This window comes from Ricinus communis, chromosome 4, assembly GCF_019578655.1.
Source record: "Ricinus communis isolate WT05 ecotype wild-type chromosome 4, ASM1957865v1, whole genome shotgun sequence".
NCBI lineage: Eukaryota > Viridiplantae > Streptophyta > Magnoliopsida > Malpighiales > Euphorbiaceae > Ricinus > Ricinus communis.
In genome coordinates this window covers 28,662,288-28,678,278 of record NC_063259.1, presented here as the reverse complement: position 1 = coordinate 28,678,278, position 15,991 = coordinate 28,662,288, and the positions used below count along the sequence as shown (strand labels likewise).

The 15,991-nt window shown below is 35.8% G+C and overlaps 3 protein-coding genes across 3 annotated transcripts; all 3 read right to left on the bottom strand.

Moving 5' to 3' along the window:
- Positions 1 to 706: 706 nt before the first annotated feature.
- On the bottom strand, positions 707 to 2,427 carry LOC8275443 (pectinesterase PPME1). Its single transcript, XM_002510996.3, has 4 exons — positions 1,887 to 2,427; positions 1,572 to 1,778; positions 1,178 to 1,416; positions 707 to 1,076 (listed from the first exon to the last, which is right to left on the bottom strand). The coding sequence occupies exons 1-4, from the start codon at positions 2,379 to 2,381 to the stop codon at positions 923 to 925; spliced, it is 1,095 nt and encodes a 364-aa protein (XP_002511042.1). The 5' UTR covers positions 2,382 to 2,427; the 3' UTR covers positions 707 to 922.
- Positions 2,428 to 4,944: 2,517 nt separating this feature from the next.
- On the bottom strand, positions 4,945 to 6,646 carry LOC8275444 (pectinesterase PPME1). The gene is made up of 4 exons (XM_002510997.4): positions 6,101 to 6,646; positions 5,792 to 5,998; positions 5,411 to 5,649; positions 4,945 to 5,309 (listed from the first exon to the last, which is right to left on the bottom strand). Exons 1-4 carry the CDS (start codon positions 6,593 to 6,595, stop codon positions 5,156 to 5,158), a joined length of 1,095 nt encoding a protein of 364 aa, XP_002511043.2. The 5' UTR covers positions 6,596 to 6,646; the 3' UTR covers positions 4,945 to 5,155.
- A 1,942-nt stretch (positions 6,647 to 8,588) lies between these two features.
- Positions 8,589 to 10,260, bottom strand: LOC8275445 (pectinesterase PPME1). The gene is made up of 4 exons (XM_002510998.3): positions 9,753 to 10,260; positions 9,410 to 9,613; positions 9,072 to 9,313; positions 8,589 to 8,936 (listed from the first exon to the last, which is right to left on the bottom strand). Exons 1-4 carry the CDS (start codon positions 10,248 to 10,250, stop codon positions 8,780 to 8,782), a joined length of 1,101 nt encoding a protein of 366 aa, XP_002511044.2. The 5' UTR covers positions 10,251 to 10,260; the 3' UTR covers positions 8,589 to 8,779.
- Positions 10,261 to 15,991: the final 5,731 nt, after the last annotated feature.

The window sequence follows — 15,991 nt, the reverse complement described above, 5'->3', positions numbered from 1 at the left end:
ATATTTTTAAAATTTTTTAAAAATAAACTAAACATATTTTCTAAATTTTTGTTTGTATAAGAAATTATTTATTTTCAAATGAAAATTATTTACTTTATTTATTTTAAGTTTACTCTTTATATTTAAAATATTATTTAAATAGAAAATAAAAAAATTTCTATAAAGTAAATATATTTTCTAAATTGTATAAATTTTCTATAAAAATAAGAAGTTTGTTTACTTTAAAAACTAAAAAAAAAAAAATATTCTTTACAAGTAAACATGTCATTATAGTCTGTTGTAAATAAAATTATCCGGTAATTTCATATCATAAATAAAAAATTAATTATGAGCTTACTACAAATTTATGATTTAAATTTAATTTTTCTTTAAAAGAATAAACGCTAAACAAAAATAAAATTTAGACAAACTAATTGCAACAAGGTACTGGATAGTAATTGAAAGCATCTCTATTTCTTATTCAGAACTTTACGTATGATTGTTCTAATACGAAATTCTTGGAATTTGAAGAGAGCATAATGAAGTTTTTAAATCTAAAGAAGCAAAGGGTGGAATTCTAAATTGGAGAGAAATGCCGAAAAGAAAATGTACACACAGAATGTTACTCAAGATTCGAAGAGAATAATCCCTCCAGTATTTGTAGAGACACCAGTGTTGGTGGTTATCATCTCCTCGAAGGATGACAGGTATGAAAAGAAACTCTGGGTTTAATTATCAAAAATGCAACATTTTACTTTCACTTTCACGAAATCAAATATCAGTACCAGATCTTGATATAGTATTCTGGTTTATACTTATGGCTTACAAAGGAACGAAAAGAGGCAAAATTTCGCATGAGACGAGCATAGACAACTGCATGTCCCATTCCCCTCACATAAATACATATAAATATTTCTATGTTCTATGAATAAACTCTTTACATCTATGGAGGAGGAAGCAGCCATTTGGAACCCTCAATAAAGCCAAGAGAAAGGAAGGGTGCAACTTCTGCCTCAGTTAGTTGTTTGCTGAATTTAACACGCCCAGCTGGAGCAGCACCTGGTCCTGTGTTTTTATATTCTCCAAACACAACCTTGCTGCAAATTGGATTCAATAACATAATCTTAAAGTTTAGACATTATTTAACTCTACTTTGATGAAATTAAAAAATATATATAACTAGATAAAAAGTACTCACGCTTCTCTCTCGGGATGGTTATTACTAGACCATCCTTCAGGATTGACAACCCCGGTCATGGCAGTATAGGCAAACACTACCCTTGGGGCTTCCATCCACGCTCGGCCTAAGAGGGCTCCAGTTCCTGTTCCTCCTACACTGCAATGTACAAATGAAAAGCCAGTATCTTCTGAACCTTGCCTTGCTTGTGCTGTTATTACTGTTGGTTCTGCATCCGTTAACACATTTATCTCCGTGTTCTGCATATATATATACAAATTTATATTAAGGACTATTACAAAATAAATACTAATCTCACTTGAAGTAAAAAAAGTTAGGATTTTTTGTATAAATGAATCTTGATTTTTATTGTTAATGAGAAAGAAAAAAGAGTTTGGAGGAAAGGTTTTATTACTAGATAAATGGACTTTCCACTCCCGAAAATGAAATCAACAGTGCCCTCAATATAGCAATCTTTGAAGAAATGGAATCCCTTATCATCACATAATGTGTCTTGAAATCCCAACATTTTGACTTTGTAGAAAGCTGCTTTACTGCCGCCGATTCTTACGGCAAGCGCTTGGGCCCCGGGTCTTTTTCCATCAGGTCTGGGTGCAGTGTTCTACACAATAAAGAAACATCCATTATGATAATAAATGAGAACCAAAAGTACAATTGTTTAATCTTCAAGGATAAATAGATAATGATAAAGAAAGGAAAAAAAAAAAACCTGAATAATGAGATTAGCTGCAATAAAGTATTCAGATTCCACTTGTAATGTAGCACTATAAACAGTTCCGAATTCTTGAGCAGTGCCCCCAAATGCTATGGTAGCCATGTTGGGTGGTCCAAGAAATGTAACAAAAGGTTTATCCCTTTCAATGGTGATTTTCTCCTTATAAGTTCCAGGTCCAATATCCACAATCACACGTTGTGTGTTTCCCGATGGGATACTTTTAACAGCATCGGTTATCGTTTTAAATTCTCCACTTCCATCTAGTCTAACCTTAATGGTTTTAGGGTTAGCCTCAGCAGCTTCTAGGGCAGGGTCTAAGGTGCCCTTACGATCTGCCAATGGCTTGACATTAGCAGAAAACCAACCTGCAATTCCAGATGCAGCGTCTGGCATTGGCGTGGTGTCAGCAGAGCTAACAATAGTGGCTGTTAGAACAATGGCAACTATGGCATATTGCACAAAGCCAATGATAGAAAGGTGTCTAAACATGATGTATGAGTATTTTCTTTTTCTTTTCAGTTTGTTGATGTGTTGCTTGTTTGTTGTCTTGAAGTATTTATAAGTGAGCTGCATAAAGAAAAGTCTAAAAATATTTAAGATTCTGAGTGTTCCTCGCATACTCTTATTTGTTATTTTGTCAAATTGGAGCGCTTCTCGCAATTTCATGCTTCTCAATTTTTGTAGGACATGAATGGACTCCCTGCATTTGGTTTTTTTCTTCCCTTGATTTGTGGTTCAAAATGTTTTGATAAATTTTATACTAATCCATTATTAGTATTTGGCATGGCCTGTACCTTTATTATAAAGTTTTTGCTATTTATTATATATTTTTTCTTTTCGGACAAGTAATTTGTTTAAAAAAATGTGTCCAACTGTTTTACTCAAGAATATAAATTCCAGTTGCATCTAGAATATAAAACATGATAATCTAACAAAAATTCCATTCAAGCGTGTTTCAGAATATAGACTTAAAGGCTGGCAACAGCCAGATTTAGGAGAATTATGGTTTGATGTATTTTGAGCATGAACTTCTTAGAATCATTTAGGAGGAACTACCCATTCAGAACCAACAACAATCAATCTTGTACTTGTTCGTCTGTTAGTTGATCTCTATACTTGACATGTACGTTGAGACTCGTTCTGCAATTCGAGAGGGCTAATGTTAATTATTTCGTAATGTGAGATGACGAGTTAAAATCTAATTAAATCCAATTAGTTAATGAAAAAATGATTAGAGAATGATGTCGCAGCCTTCTCATTCAGGATGGAGGATTAACAATATTTCCCTAGTTAATATAAGAAAACACCACCTCTCCCTAATAATGCTGCTGTCCCTTTTCCAATCATATTGCAATATACAAATACAAAATCTACTGTCCTCTTCAAGATTATTCCTTACTTGTGTCGTTATCACTGTCAACCCCATTTCATGCAACTCCGTGTCCTACTTTTAATTCTAATAATTAGTTGTTAATTTAATTTCTTGATTACTTTGTGTCCAACAGGTATTAAAAGATATATACAGTGCCATGCCTTTTAATTGCCAAATACAGGGACTTCCCACTTTCAAAAATATAATTAATTTGAATCGAGTACAGGCTTGTGAGGTTTAATAATTACTATTCAGAATTTTAATGTAATAAACGAAATAATGGAATCAACTTGTGTGAGCCAAAAAAAGATTTTTTTCGTGGTTAAATACAAGTTAATTTTTTTCTCTTGATAAATTTGAAAGCTGATGGTTGTCAAATCTTTGATTACGTGACATTTTTGCCGGAGCAATAGCTGCCGGACTCTTCAGGCTGTATCATTCATGAAAAAAATTATTCTCAAGTTTACTTGCGGTCTGCTATTTGGATCACCAGGAGGCAACGAGAAAGATGCATTTCTTTAGGACTTCAAACTAGCTGTTAGAGGAACTTGGTCAGTTCCTTGTATTTTCCAGGGACGATATTTCATAATGCGTTGCAGGCACGAATCTACAGGATATGCAAGCTACTTTCTCAACTGATCAAAAAAAGAAAGAGAGAACTGGAAAGTGGTAACTTGGGTTCTCATGATAACATTATCTCATGCTTGCTAATTACATTGAGAGACGAAAATGGAAAACTTCTTTCCCAGAAGAGGATATTTGTAACAATCTTATAGCTTTAATGATTGCTAGTCACGATACCGTTACAGTTCTTCATGTCTTCATTACACAGCCAGCCAGAGATGCAGATGTTTATAATGAGGTGCTCGAAGTTAATTGAAAGCATCTGTTTTGTTTCCTGAAGTACTTCATCAGATATGATCGCATGATTGTTCTGATCTTGATCTGATCTGGGAATTCTTGGAATTCGAAGAGAGTGAATGAAGTTGTTATAGCTAAAAAGCAAATGGTGGAATGCTTAGTTGGACAAAAATCAAAAAAATGAAATACACAGGAATGTAGCTCTGGAGTTCATCAGAATAACCCCTCCAAATTTTGAAATGTTCAGGCACATGCTAGTAGAAACACTAGCTTTGGTAATTATGATCCCCAAAGGATGGCAGGAATGAAAAAAAAAATTTAATTGTATATGTAAGGCTATGAGATTAGGAGTTGATACTCTGGCTCCAATTAGCAAAAAAGGAAAAAAGTAAATAGATCAAAATGCATTAGAAACTGCATATATATATCAATGACATTAGATCTGAAGTTAATTAAACGCCGAAGCAACGATTTTATCCAGGTACTTTGGGTAGCTGGTTTTACACATTTGAACAAGAAAATTTTTCAGGATCCAGAAAAGTTTGATCAATCAAGGTTTGGGACATCCTCGAACTCAATTCCTCCATTTATTTATGTTGCTTTTGGGGCAGGCCAGAGAATTTTCCCTAGAGCAGAATTCACTCCAATTGAAGTGCTATTTGATAATTCATCGTTTGATTATTACATATCTATGGACAGAAGTTTTCCCAGAAGAACGGGATTTACTTGATCCCACGCCTTACCGGACAAATCTTTCCTCATTGACAAAAAAGAAGCAATACTTATGGGATACTCCAATTAAAGAAAAGAGAAATGTAATTACCAATACCAAAAATGCATTACTTTACTTTCATTCTCAAGAAAATAAATATCAGCACCAGATCTTGATATAATATTCTGGTTTATAGCTTACAAAGGAACGAAAAGAGGCAAAATTTCGCATGAGACGAGCATAGACAACTGCATGTCCCATTCCCCTCACATAAATATATATAAATATTTCTATGTTCTATGAATAAACTCTTTACATCTATGGAGGAGGAAGCAGCCATTTGGAACCCTCGATAAAGCCAAGAGAAAGGAATGGTGCAATTTCTGCATCAGTTAGTTGTTTGCTGTATTTAACACGTCCATCTGGAGCAGCACCTGGTCCTGTGTTTTTGTATTCTCCAAACACAACCTTGCTGCAAATTGGATTCAATAACATGATCTTAAAGTTTAGACATTATTTAACTCTACTTTGATGAAATTAAAAAATATATATAACTAGATAAAAAGTACTCACGCTTCTCTCTCGGGATGGTTATTACTAGACCATCCTTCAGGATTGACAACCCCGGTCATAGCAGTATAGGCAAACACTACCCTTGGGGCTTCCATCCACGCTCGGCCTAAGTGGGCTCCAGTTCCTGTTCCTCCTATACTACAATGTACAAATGAAAAGCCAGTATCTTCTGAACCTTGCCTTGCTTGTGCTGTTATTACTGTTGGTTCTGCATCTGTTAATACATTTATCTCTGTATTCTGCATGTATATGTACAAATTTATATGAAGAATTATACTAATATCACTTAAAAAACAAAAGTTATGAATATTTTAATAAATGAACCTTGAATCTTATTGGTAATGAAAAAGAAAAAAGAGTTTGGAGGAAAGGTTTTATTACTAGATAAATGGACTTTCCACTCCCGAAAATGAAATCAACAGTGCCCTCAATATAGCAATCTTTGAAGAAATGAAATCCTTTATCATCACATAAGGTGTCTTGAAATCCCAACATTTTGACTTTGTAGAAAGCCGCTTTACTGCCACCGGTTCTTACAGCAAGTGCTTGGGCTCCAGGTGTTTTTCCATCAGGTCTGGGTGCAGTGTTCTATACAGTAAAAAAAAAAAATTATGATAATAAATGAGAACCAAAAGTACAATTGTGTAATCTCTAAGGAAATAGATAATGATAAGGAAAGAAAAGAAAAACCTGAATAATGAGATTAGCTGCAATAAAGTATTCAGATTCCACTTGTAATGTAGCACTATAAACAGTTCCGTATTCATGAGCAGTACCCCCAAATGCTATCGTAGCCATGTTGGATGGTCCAAGAAATGTAACAAAAGGTTTATCTCTTTCTATGGTGATTTTCTCGTTATAAGTTCCAGGTCCAATATCCACAATCACACGTTGAGTGTTTCCTGATGGGATACTCTTAACAGCATCGGCAATAGTTTTAAATTCTCCACTTCCATCTAGTCTAACCTTAATAGTTTTAGGGTTAGCTTCAGCAGCTTCAAGGGCAGGGTCTAAGGTACCCTTACGGTCTGCAAGGGGCTTAACATTAGCAGAGAACCAACCTGCGATTCCAGATGCAGCCTCTGGGATTGGCGTGGTATCATCGGAGCTGACAGTATTAGCTGCTAGAACAATGGCAAGGATGGCAAATTGCACAAAGCCAATGAAACAAAGGTGTCTAGACATGATGACTGAGTATTATTTTTTTTTTCGTTTGTTGATGTTGCTTTTTGTTTGAAGCTTTATATTGCAATTTATAGGCGAGTTGCGTGTAGGAAAGCCTAAAAATATTTAAGATACAGAGTGTTCTTCGCTTTCTCTTGCTTGTTATTTCGTCAACTTGGAGAGCATCTCGCGTTTCCTTGCTTTTTTTTTTTTTTTTCTAAAAAAAAATTTTGGAAGGACGTGTATGGCTATTGCATTCTTTTCCTTTCTCTATTTTTTGTCCTTGATTAGTGGTTCAGAATATTTAAATAAATCTTTACTGAACCATCGCATAGGCTATAAAACTTTTAATACAAAAGCAAGAGAGTATGCATTGTGCTGAACCAACAAATGAAAAAGAAATGGGAAAATAAAACAACAAAATAATTAAATGCTATGTATTATGTACCTGAATATAATGAGATTAGCACCTACGACGAAATCAGACTAGACGGTTATAGTGGCACTAAATACAGTTGTATATATTCAGCAGCATTACCATCAGATGACATGGTTGGCATGCCGTTAGAAGATCCATAAAACCTGACAAATGGCTTGTTTCTTTCAATTGTTCTATTGAATAATTAGAATTGCTTCTGGAATTCTTAATGGCACCAGACATTTGAAAGCTCTAGTTCCATCATTGCTAGCCTTAATTAATGATTTGAGGATTAGGGTATCACTGCGACTTCTACAGGGTTTAACATTAGCTTGAAACCAGTTGTTTATGTTGGATTTAGAAGCTGGTCTTGATTTTGTAGATGGCAGCAGGAATTACTTGTACAATGGAAATTATATTTAGCACATTGAATAGCAGCAAGGCAGTCATTCCTCTTGCTATTTTGTCCAATCTAATTTGGAAGATCTCGCCAAGATGTTTTATGTTTTAATTTTTACTTAAGTTATAAGCCAATTCGTTATAGAAATTCTTAAAATTTGTGGGAATAGGGAACAACTCTCACTATCTTTGTTTATAATTTTTGAAGTAAGTCTTAGATATTAATCAACTCTTTGATATTCAGATGAGGAAAAAACGAAGATTTTTCTTTAATCATTTTATTATGATTAGATTCAAGTTTAACAAGACTTAATCTTAATTATCTCTTCTTATTAGTGAGCTCTAAATCAATCACGTTTCATCCGCTATCTTATCAATTATCACTTCTGTGTAATCAACTCAGATTCCAATAGATACATAATTCAATTTGTGATGGGTACTGACATGCTGCTTTTGTATATGATAAATCTTGTTATAGACACCTGCATCAGAGTAAAGGCTAGTAAAGAAATCTACCACCTTCTGACTAATTGTATCATAGTCTGAGAATTCCAGATGCCATTTGATTCTTCGAGGGAAGTCACTGGATTTCTCCGTCTACTAATAACTGTGGATGACGGTTCGCGAGATTTTTGAAACCAAATGATTTCCTCTTGAAGCGAAGGTTTCTTTGAATTCTCTTTCCAAGCAATTTCAAAGCATTTTTGCTTAATCAATATACCCGTAAGCCTTGCAATCAGTTAACTTTTTCTGGTAGAGATGTTCCCAAAAGTTTTTTTAATCAAAATCTAAACTTTATCAATAAAACTTTCACTTGTCATACATAAACTGAGATCTTCTTTCTAATTCTATTGGATAAAACTCTAGAAATCTCTATGAGTGAGCCAAGCTGCCTGGAACCAAAATGGTATCTTGTGTTTGATTGGACTGAGATTATGGGCAAGTTGATTAGAAAACCGACAGAAACCAAATAAATTAAGAAATCAGTTAACTAAAAAATGGTCATTGAAGTTGTAATAATTTTAAAGGTTTCAATTTAAACTTTTAAAAGACTATCAGTTTGATTAATCAATGGAGTAAACTATTTTTTTTTTTAGATTTTTTACTTTAACTAATTTATAATCAATTAACTGACAAGTTCTTATCGAATTTTTTTCTCTGATATGTTTGTTTTTTTTTTTTTTTCAGTCAACGTAATTGTTAAATTGATCAATATTTTTATTAAAAAAATCTAAAATCTTTCTACAAGCAAAATATTTATAGCATACGTATATTAATTTAAAAATGTTAAAAATACAATTAAGAAGTCGAAATCCGAAATCACAGTGATACCCTCAACTAGATATTACACATTTCCCAGCATGCGCTTGTATTTGTTATATTGCAGCTTAGCTTGGAGGTGGAAGCAACCATTTAGAACCCTGGATGTATCCAAGAGAGATGAAACGCTTGGCTGCCGAATCGCTCAGCTGCTTGCTGAATTTAACACGTCCACTGGGATTTGCTCCTGGTCCTGAACACTTGTATTCTGCGAATAAAATGTTCCTGCAAGTTCACATAGATTTATACTCATGAGTACTTTAGTTTCCCAATCACTAATTTTATTTCTTTTCAATTTTTAGCTGGAGATGAAGTTGATGGAACTGGGTGCAGAGACTAAATGGTAAAAATTTTACTTACTTTTCTCGTTCAGGGTGATTGTAGTTGGACCAGCCAGCAGGAATGACAACTTTACTCATTTTAGAATAAGAAAATACCACCTCAGGCATTTCCATCCATGCTCTTCCCAAGTATGCATCAGTTGCATCTCCAGTTATGCTGCTGTGTACAAATGAGAATCCTGAATCTTCCGAACTGGTATGCTTTGCTTGTGCTGTTATCACCGTCATAAACTTTTCCTTAATTACATTGAGATGTGTTTTCTGCATTTTAGACAATATTTGGATTACTTAAGAAAGTCTTTGTATATTAATAAAGAAAGGAGAAGAAGTTGCAGATAATATATATATATCTGTTACCAGATAAAGAGACTTTCCACTCCCGAAAATAAAGTCAACAGTGCCTTCAATGTAACAGTCCTTAAAGAAATGACGGCCCTTGTCATCGCATACTGTATCTTGGAATCCAAGAATTCGGCAGTTATAAAAAGCTGCCTTATCACCAGCAACTCTCAAAGCCACTGCCTGAGCTCCTGCCCTCCCATCTGGCCTTGGTGCAGTATTCTAACCCAAAATATCAGGAAAAGAAAAACTTGAGAAAAAAGTCAAGCTAAGGAAACTTAAAAGAATTCTGTAAGGTCATGGCCCAAGTAACCCGAATAATAATAAACAAATAAATAAATAAAATGATACAAATATATACCTTAATGATGATATTGGCAGCAACGAAGTAATCAGCTTCCACTGTCAAAGTGGCACTATAGACAGTTCCATACTTCTTGGCCGTACCAGCGAATTGCAAAGTTGGCATATGCTTGGAAGATCCAAGTAATGTGACAAAAGGTTTGATCCTATCAATTGTTACTTTCTCTGTATACACTCCAGAGCCAATATCCACAATCACACGATGTTCATTTCCTGATGGAATACTTTTAAGAGCATCTGTCACGCTCTTGAAATCTCCACTCCCATCTAATCTCACCTTAATTCTTTTGGGTGCAGCCTCTGCAGCTAAAAGTGCTGGGTCTAAGGTGCCTTTACGACTTGAAAAGTGCTTAACGTTAGCTTGGAACCAGCTATTTACTTGGTTTTCAGCTGCTGGAATTGGTGTTGCATCATCAGAGATAACGGTTGTAGCAGCAAGAAGAATGGCAGCGATGACATAATGAATAATGGCTATGTAAGTTATTTGTTTAGCCATTTTGTAATTGTTTTCTTCTGCTGTTTTTTCCGTTGAAGTTGGATTGCAATATTTAAAGCCATTTGGAACTCTAAAAAAAGTGGGACTGAGAGGATTTTGCGCGTTTTCTTGTCATTTTTTTTAAGGATTTGCGGTTTGTTGCTTATAGTATTTGACTTTAATTATGTCGTCCTATTTGGTCTTTATTTAATTTTGATGCTGTTATTTTTAGTTGGTCTTTGACAAAGTTTTCTAAGCAAAGGCTTCTTTTAATTCTTTTCCAAGCTATTTTATCGTTAATCTATGGGAGTCACAATGGGAAAGGGCTTGATCAATATCCATAATCCTTGCAATCAGCATACATTTTCTGGCATAGATGTTCCCAAAAGTCTCTTTATTCAAAATCTAACAACTTCGTAAATAGAACTTTTATATGCTTTCTCTCTCTCTCTCTCTCTCTATATATATATATATATATATATATATATATATATATATATATATAGCTCTCCCAATTCTAGAAAGTTCTACTCAAGCAGCTTGGCTCACTCAAAAATTTTATCAACAGAAATGAATATATATATATAGCCAAGCTGCTTGAGTAGAACTTTCTAGAATTGGGAGAGCTCAATATAGTCTGATTTGATTCTCAGGAAAGTGGAGAACTATTGCTGAAGTACAAAGCCAGGAACAAGAATACAAAGACCAATAGTTAAGGACCCCAGGTCAAGACCTCAGGTCATATCATCACAGGCCTAAAAGCTAAGAAAATGAGCAACCTTTATTCCCTAAGGAAGAAAGGTCGCTTCTACCTTTCTCAGAACGGAAAGGAACGTTGATATAGAGCTCAGGAGATCAACAGGGTAGCAATAAGACCGTTACCCTTCATTTGTATATAAAAGAACACTCTCATACATGTAAATCTAAGAATTTAACTTGTAAACTCATCACAGATCAATAAGACTTCTAATTACATTTTCATCGTGGTACCAGAGCAGGCTTGATCCTGTCATCACTTACCAATCCAAACCAAACCACAAACAAAACAATCTTTCTCATTATGTCTCACAGTGATATTACAAAACTAACCAACACTGTGTTAAGAGGCAATCAAAATTATTTTGAATAGTCGAGGTCAGTTTACATCGGCCTAAGTGGCAGAAAAAAAAATAGGGTTCATCACAGAAACTAGAAGCAAGCCACAATCAATCAATCCGAACCAACCAACGAAAGAAGAAATGGAAGCAATAGAGGAGTGGCAGACGACAGACCATATGGTAATGTCACTACTCACAAATACTATGAAGCCTCAGATAGCCAAATTCTGCATGCTACTGGAATCCTCACAGGCAATTTGGATCAAGATGAAAGGCCTATATGGCCATGAGGAAAATTATGCTCACATCTTCAATTTAAAGCAAGAACTAGCACAAATAAAATAAGGGACTCGGACAAGCACGAGTTATGCGACTGAGGTACTGACCAGATGGGAAGAACTACAGAGTTACCTCCCACCGACAACGGACCCATAAAAGGCAAGAAGAAAAGTAGAGCAAGATTTGGTGTATACTTAACTGGGGGGGCTGGATTCGAGCTACGAGGCTCTGAGGTCGCTGATTCTATTGTCAAGCAAGCTTCCTAAAATCGACGCCGTCATAGCCATCATCCAGCAGGAAGAGACTAGACGCGCGACTATGAGCACAGCTAATAGCTTCGACAACACAGAGAATAAGGCCTATATTTCCCACCTCTCACACCCTCGCGAGACGGCTCAAATGAGAGGAGTGCCTGCCAGCGTCGAGAGGTGCGACCATTGCAAGAAGCAGAGGCACTCTCAAGATTGTTGTTAGCATCTCCATCCCCATCTGCGGCCCAGTCTCAGCAGGGTTAAGAGAGAAAGAAGTAGGAGACGAGAGAAAGAAGAGAGAAGGAGATTTGGTGGCTTAAGCGTCGCAAACTCGTCTAAAGGTTATGACGAGGCGTCTGGATCGGGTCGAGAGTTAAGCAGCGGGTCAGATTTTTTTAATTCAATCCGACCTAGCTCCAGCGACCCGACCCGACTCCAACATCTAGGCTGACCCAGATCTGACCCGTTTTGTTCAGCCGACTCGACCCGGATCCAATCCAACAGAAAATTCTCAACTTTCCCAATTGATTTCTCAGCTCCAGTCCATTATTGAGCTCTAGTAACCCCGTGGGTCAGGTTTGGTGTCTAAAAATTACGTGAATTCTTTAAAAGCTTCTCACAATTAGATCATCGACTTCGGTGCAACAAATCACATGACATGGGATGCAACAAAATTATAAAATTTTGTACCCATTGATTCCCAACATATAACAGAGATCGAGCTAAAATCTCTGGTTTTGGCTCCTCAAATTTATTGCATAATAACATACATGATATTCTTTTCTTACCAGATTTTGAATCTAATTTATTATATTTCGGTAAGATAACTAGAACCTTAAATTGTAATGTTATATTCTCACATACTACAGTGTTGTTTCAGGATCGAATCACAGGGAAGACGATTGGTGAGGGTCGTTTTGAAAATGAATGAGTTATTTTCTATACCCAATTAAACCCGTAGTAAGCCTGACACTCACTGATTTAAATAAATCTCATCTCAAATTAATATTATTAAAGCCACAATTTATCTTAACAGCTACATTCTACATAAATACTTCGGTCTCCCAGAAAAATTAGGTGAGACCCAAAACTCATAAAATTTACAACTGATACATCTACTATTACTACTGCGGAGAATCTAAGATTTACCAATTTACATACCAAATCAAATACATCACCCGATGATGAAGGAGTCGGGTTACTGAATAAGAGTCGCGAGAGGACTAACAGTCACGAATCAAAAATAAGAAATGAGATCCGGTCTAGAGTGAGTTAAAATCAAATAATCTGGGAACTATTGCATTCTTCTCAGAAAACATAGATTGTTCGAATCAGGATATCAAACCATGCACATAAATACCAATCATACTATAATCATACCCTATTACTTTCTTCATGGGAAAATATTGATCATTCGAATCAATATATCAACCATGCACGTAAATACAATCCATATTATAATCATACCATAATAAATAAATAAATGAATAAATAAAAATATATTTTTACTTTTACGGGACGAGTGGCTCAAGAGAACCCTAACCCCAAATTCTAACAACCATTTTTGCTCTCTTAATCCAATAAGACTGGCGCCCCGAGAGCAATGCTCGACCAGGGACCTTACTTCCAGTCTGGTCACTTAAGTATCCAAATAAGAAAATCTAGTAGCCATTCGGCTCTCTTAATCCAATAAGATCGGCCGAGAGCAATGCTCGACCAGGGACCTTACCTCCTAATTTACACAAATCAGCCCTAGAGAGCCATGCTCGACCGTGGCAAACCCATAAAAATCCGATTACATGTCCATAATCATTAGGCGCATGCGGTCATGTAACCCATCCATGTTCTACGAAAGCCACATCCCCAAATCGAAATCATCACATATAATAAATATCATTGTATAATGAAATCATTTAATCATATCAAAATAACAATTAACAATTAAGAGTAAGACATCGGGCAACTCATATGGAAAACTGATTATATATGGTATTATCATAACATTACTATAATAATACTTATATTACCTTTAATAATGAATAATTCGGTGAAGTTATTTACGCTGCGATACTAATAACCATATTAAGCATGAACTTTCAAAATAGCATATTAAAATCAAACTTAGCACAAGTAATGATTAAATGACTTTAACTCACAGAATTGGGCAACCTCCTAGCTCGCTCGGTTGGGCGAGCCGAACAGATCATCTAATCACGGAAAACAATTTATCAAAACGTCAAACAATCGATCATTAATCCTAGGTCTAGACTCCTAAGAATCTCGACCGGAGAATTCTAACCTCCCTACAACACGAACATTACCCCCCGTGAAAACGGGTCCAGGACTGCCAAGAACACTTCAAATATCCAACAATTTAAACAACGGAGTCGGGTCCCCAAACTTCACTATTTCTCGACCTCACACAAAGACAAAATACGAGGCACACAACCGACAGACAATTATTTATGACTCACAAATATCATCAAATACTCAATATAACCCAATAAACACAAATTTAAAATCAAAGGATTTCTAAGATTAACGGCAGAAAATTACCGAGACGCCGGTCGACTCGCCTCCCGGCCACGGGTCCGATCGACGATCCGGACACACCATCGGACTACAACGACGCTACCGACGACGATCCCCGCCCGATTTTTTGATCCGACACCCGATCATCCGGAGAAATTTACGGACGATCTCGGCCGTCGATTTGCAACAGAGCCCGATCGCCACCGGGGAGAGTCGGGATACGTTCTCCGATCGTCCATCCTCCACCCGGATCACGGAAAAATCTAAAAACGGCCGCCACCATTTTCTCTCTCCACTGGATCTTCCGTCTCCCGGCCACCACAGGCATCGCTACCGCCAAAAGAAAGCTCTCGCCAGAGAGCCGATCGCCACCACTCGTCCGGCCAACAACGCCGAAAAACACGCTGGAAGCCGCCGGCTCTTCCGCCGCCTCCGCCGCTTAGCCATTGCCGCTGGCCAGCCCTGCAGATCCCTTTCTCTCTCTTCCGACGCGCCACTCTCTCTCTCTCTCTCTTCCTCTCTTCTTCCCCGATTTTCTTTCCTTTCAATATCGACATTAGGCCCCCGAACTTTTCCTTATTACAATTTAGTCCCTCAACTTTCTTAATTACTTACAATTTCATCCTGCAGAATTCCAATTTAACTCCCAAACTTCTTTTTAGCCTTTCAATTAAGCCCTTAACTAATTAATTTGGGCCAAATCCGAATTATTGAAAATACACAATTACAAAAATACCCCTGACCGACATATTTATTTACAAAAATACCAAGCTCACAAATTTCCATTAAAACCCCATAAAAATAACATTATACTTTCAATCCTTATTCCAAAATATAATTTTACTTATATAAATATGCATTTGGGAAAATTTTGAATAACCAAAATATAATCATTTCTCAAATAATTTACTTGAATAATTTCTTAAAATTTCAAACTAATTGGGTATAGAAAATAACTCATTTATTAAATATATAAAAATTCGGGGTATTACAGAGCAGGCCATATTAAGTTCAACATATCTCACGTTATACTTAACCAAAAATTATGAAATTTTGCATACATATACTAGATATATAAATGAACAACTTTTATGTTTAACTCTCTGCTTGGTCCAGCCTCTAAATGTCTCAAAATGTCAGCACAAAAACCAGGTCACCTGCTGAATCATAAACAGAGCAGCAGTAAATCGAACCTCGTAAGTTCCTACTCACTCAACGATCTGCAAAACCATTTTACAGAGATATTCTTAAAACATATACCTACAACTTTCATGTTTGGAAATTTTCGAGATAATGCCTCTAAGGTCACGAAATCAGAGGTGAAAAATCTGCCCAGAAATTTCAGCTTCAAGATCACAAGTAATAGCATGTTCACTCTTGATTAAACAATTTCAAAACATATAATCATCAACAATTTCATATCATTAATCCTAATTTACAGCAAAATCAAGCAATTAAAATTACTCACCTTTGTTTCCCTTTATTAAGAAAACCCAAATCTTTCAAACTTAAAAGAAGAATTAAATTTTCACTTACTAAAAGTTTGTAGAGTTTGATTTGGAAAATCAAGGTTGAAGAAGAAAAGGAGAAGAATGAGAGAGAC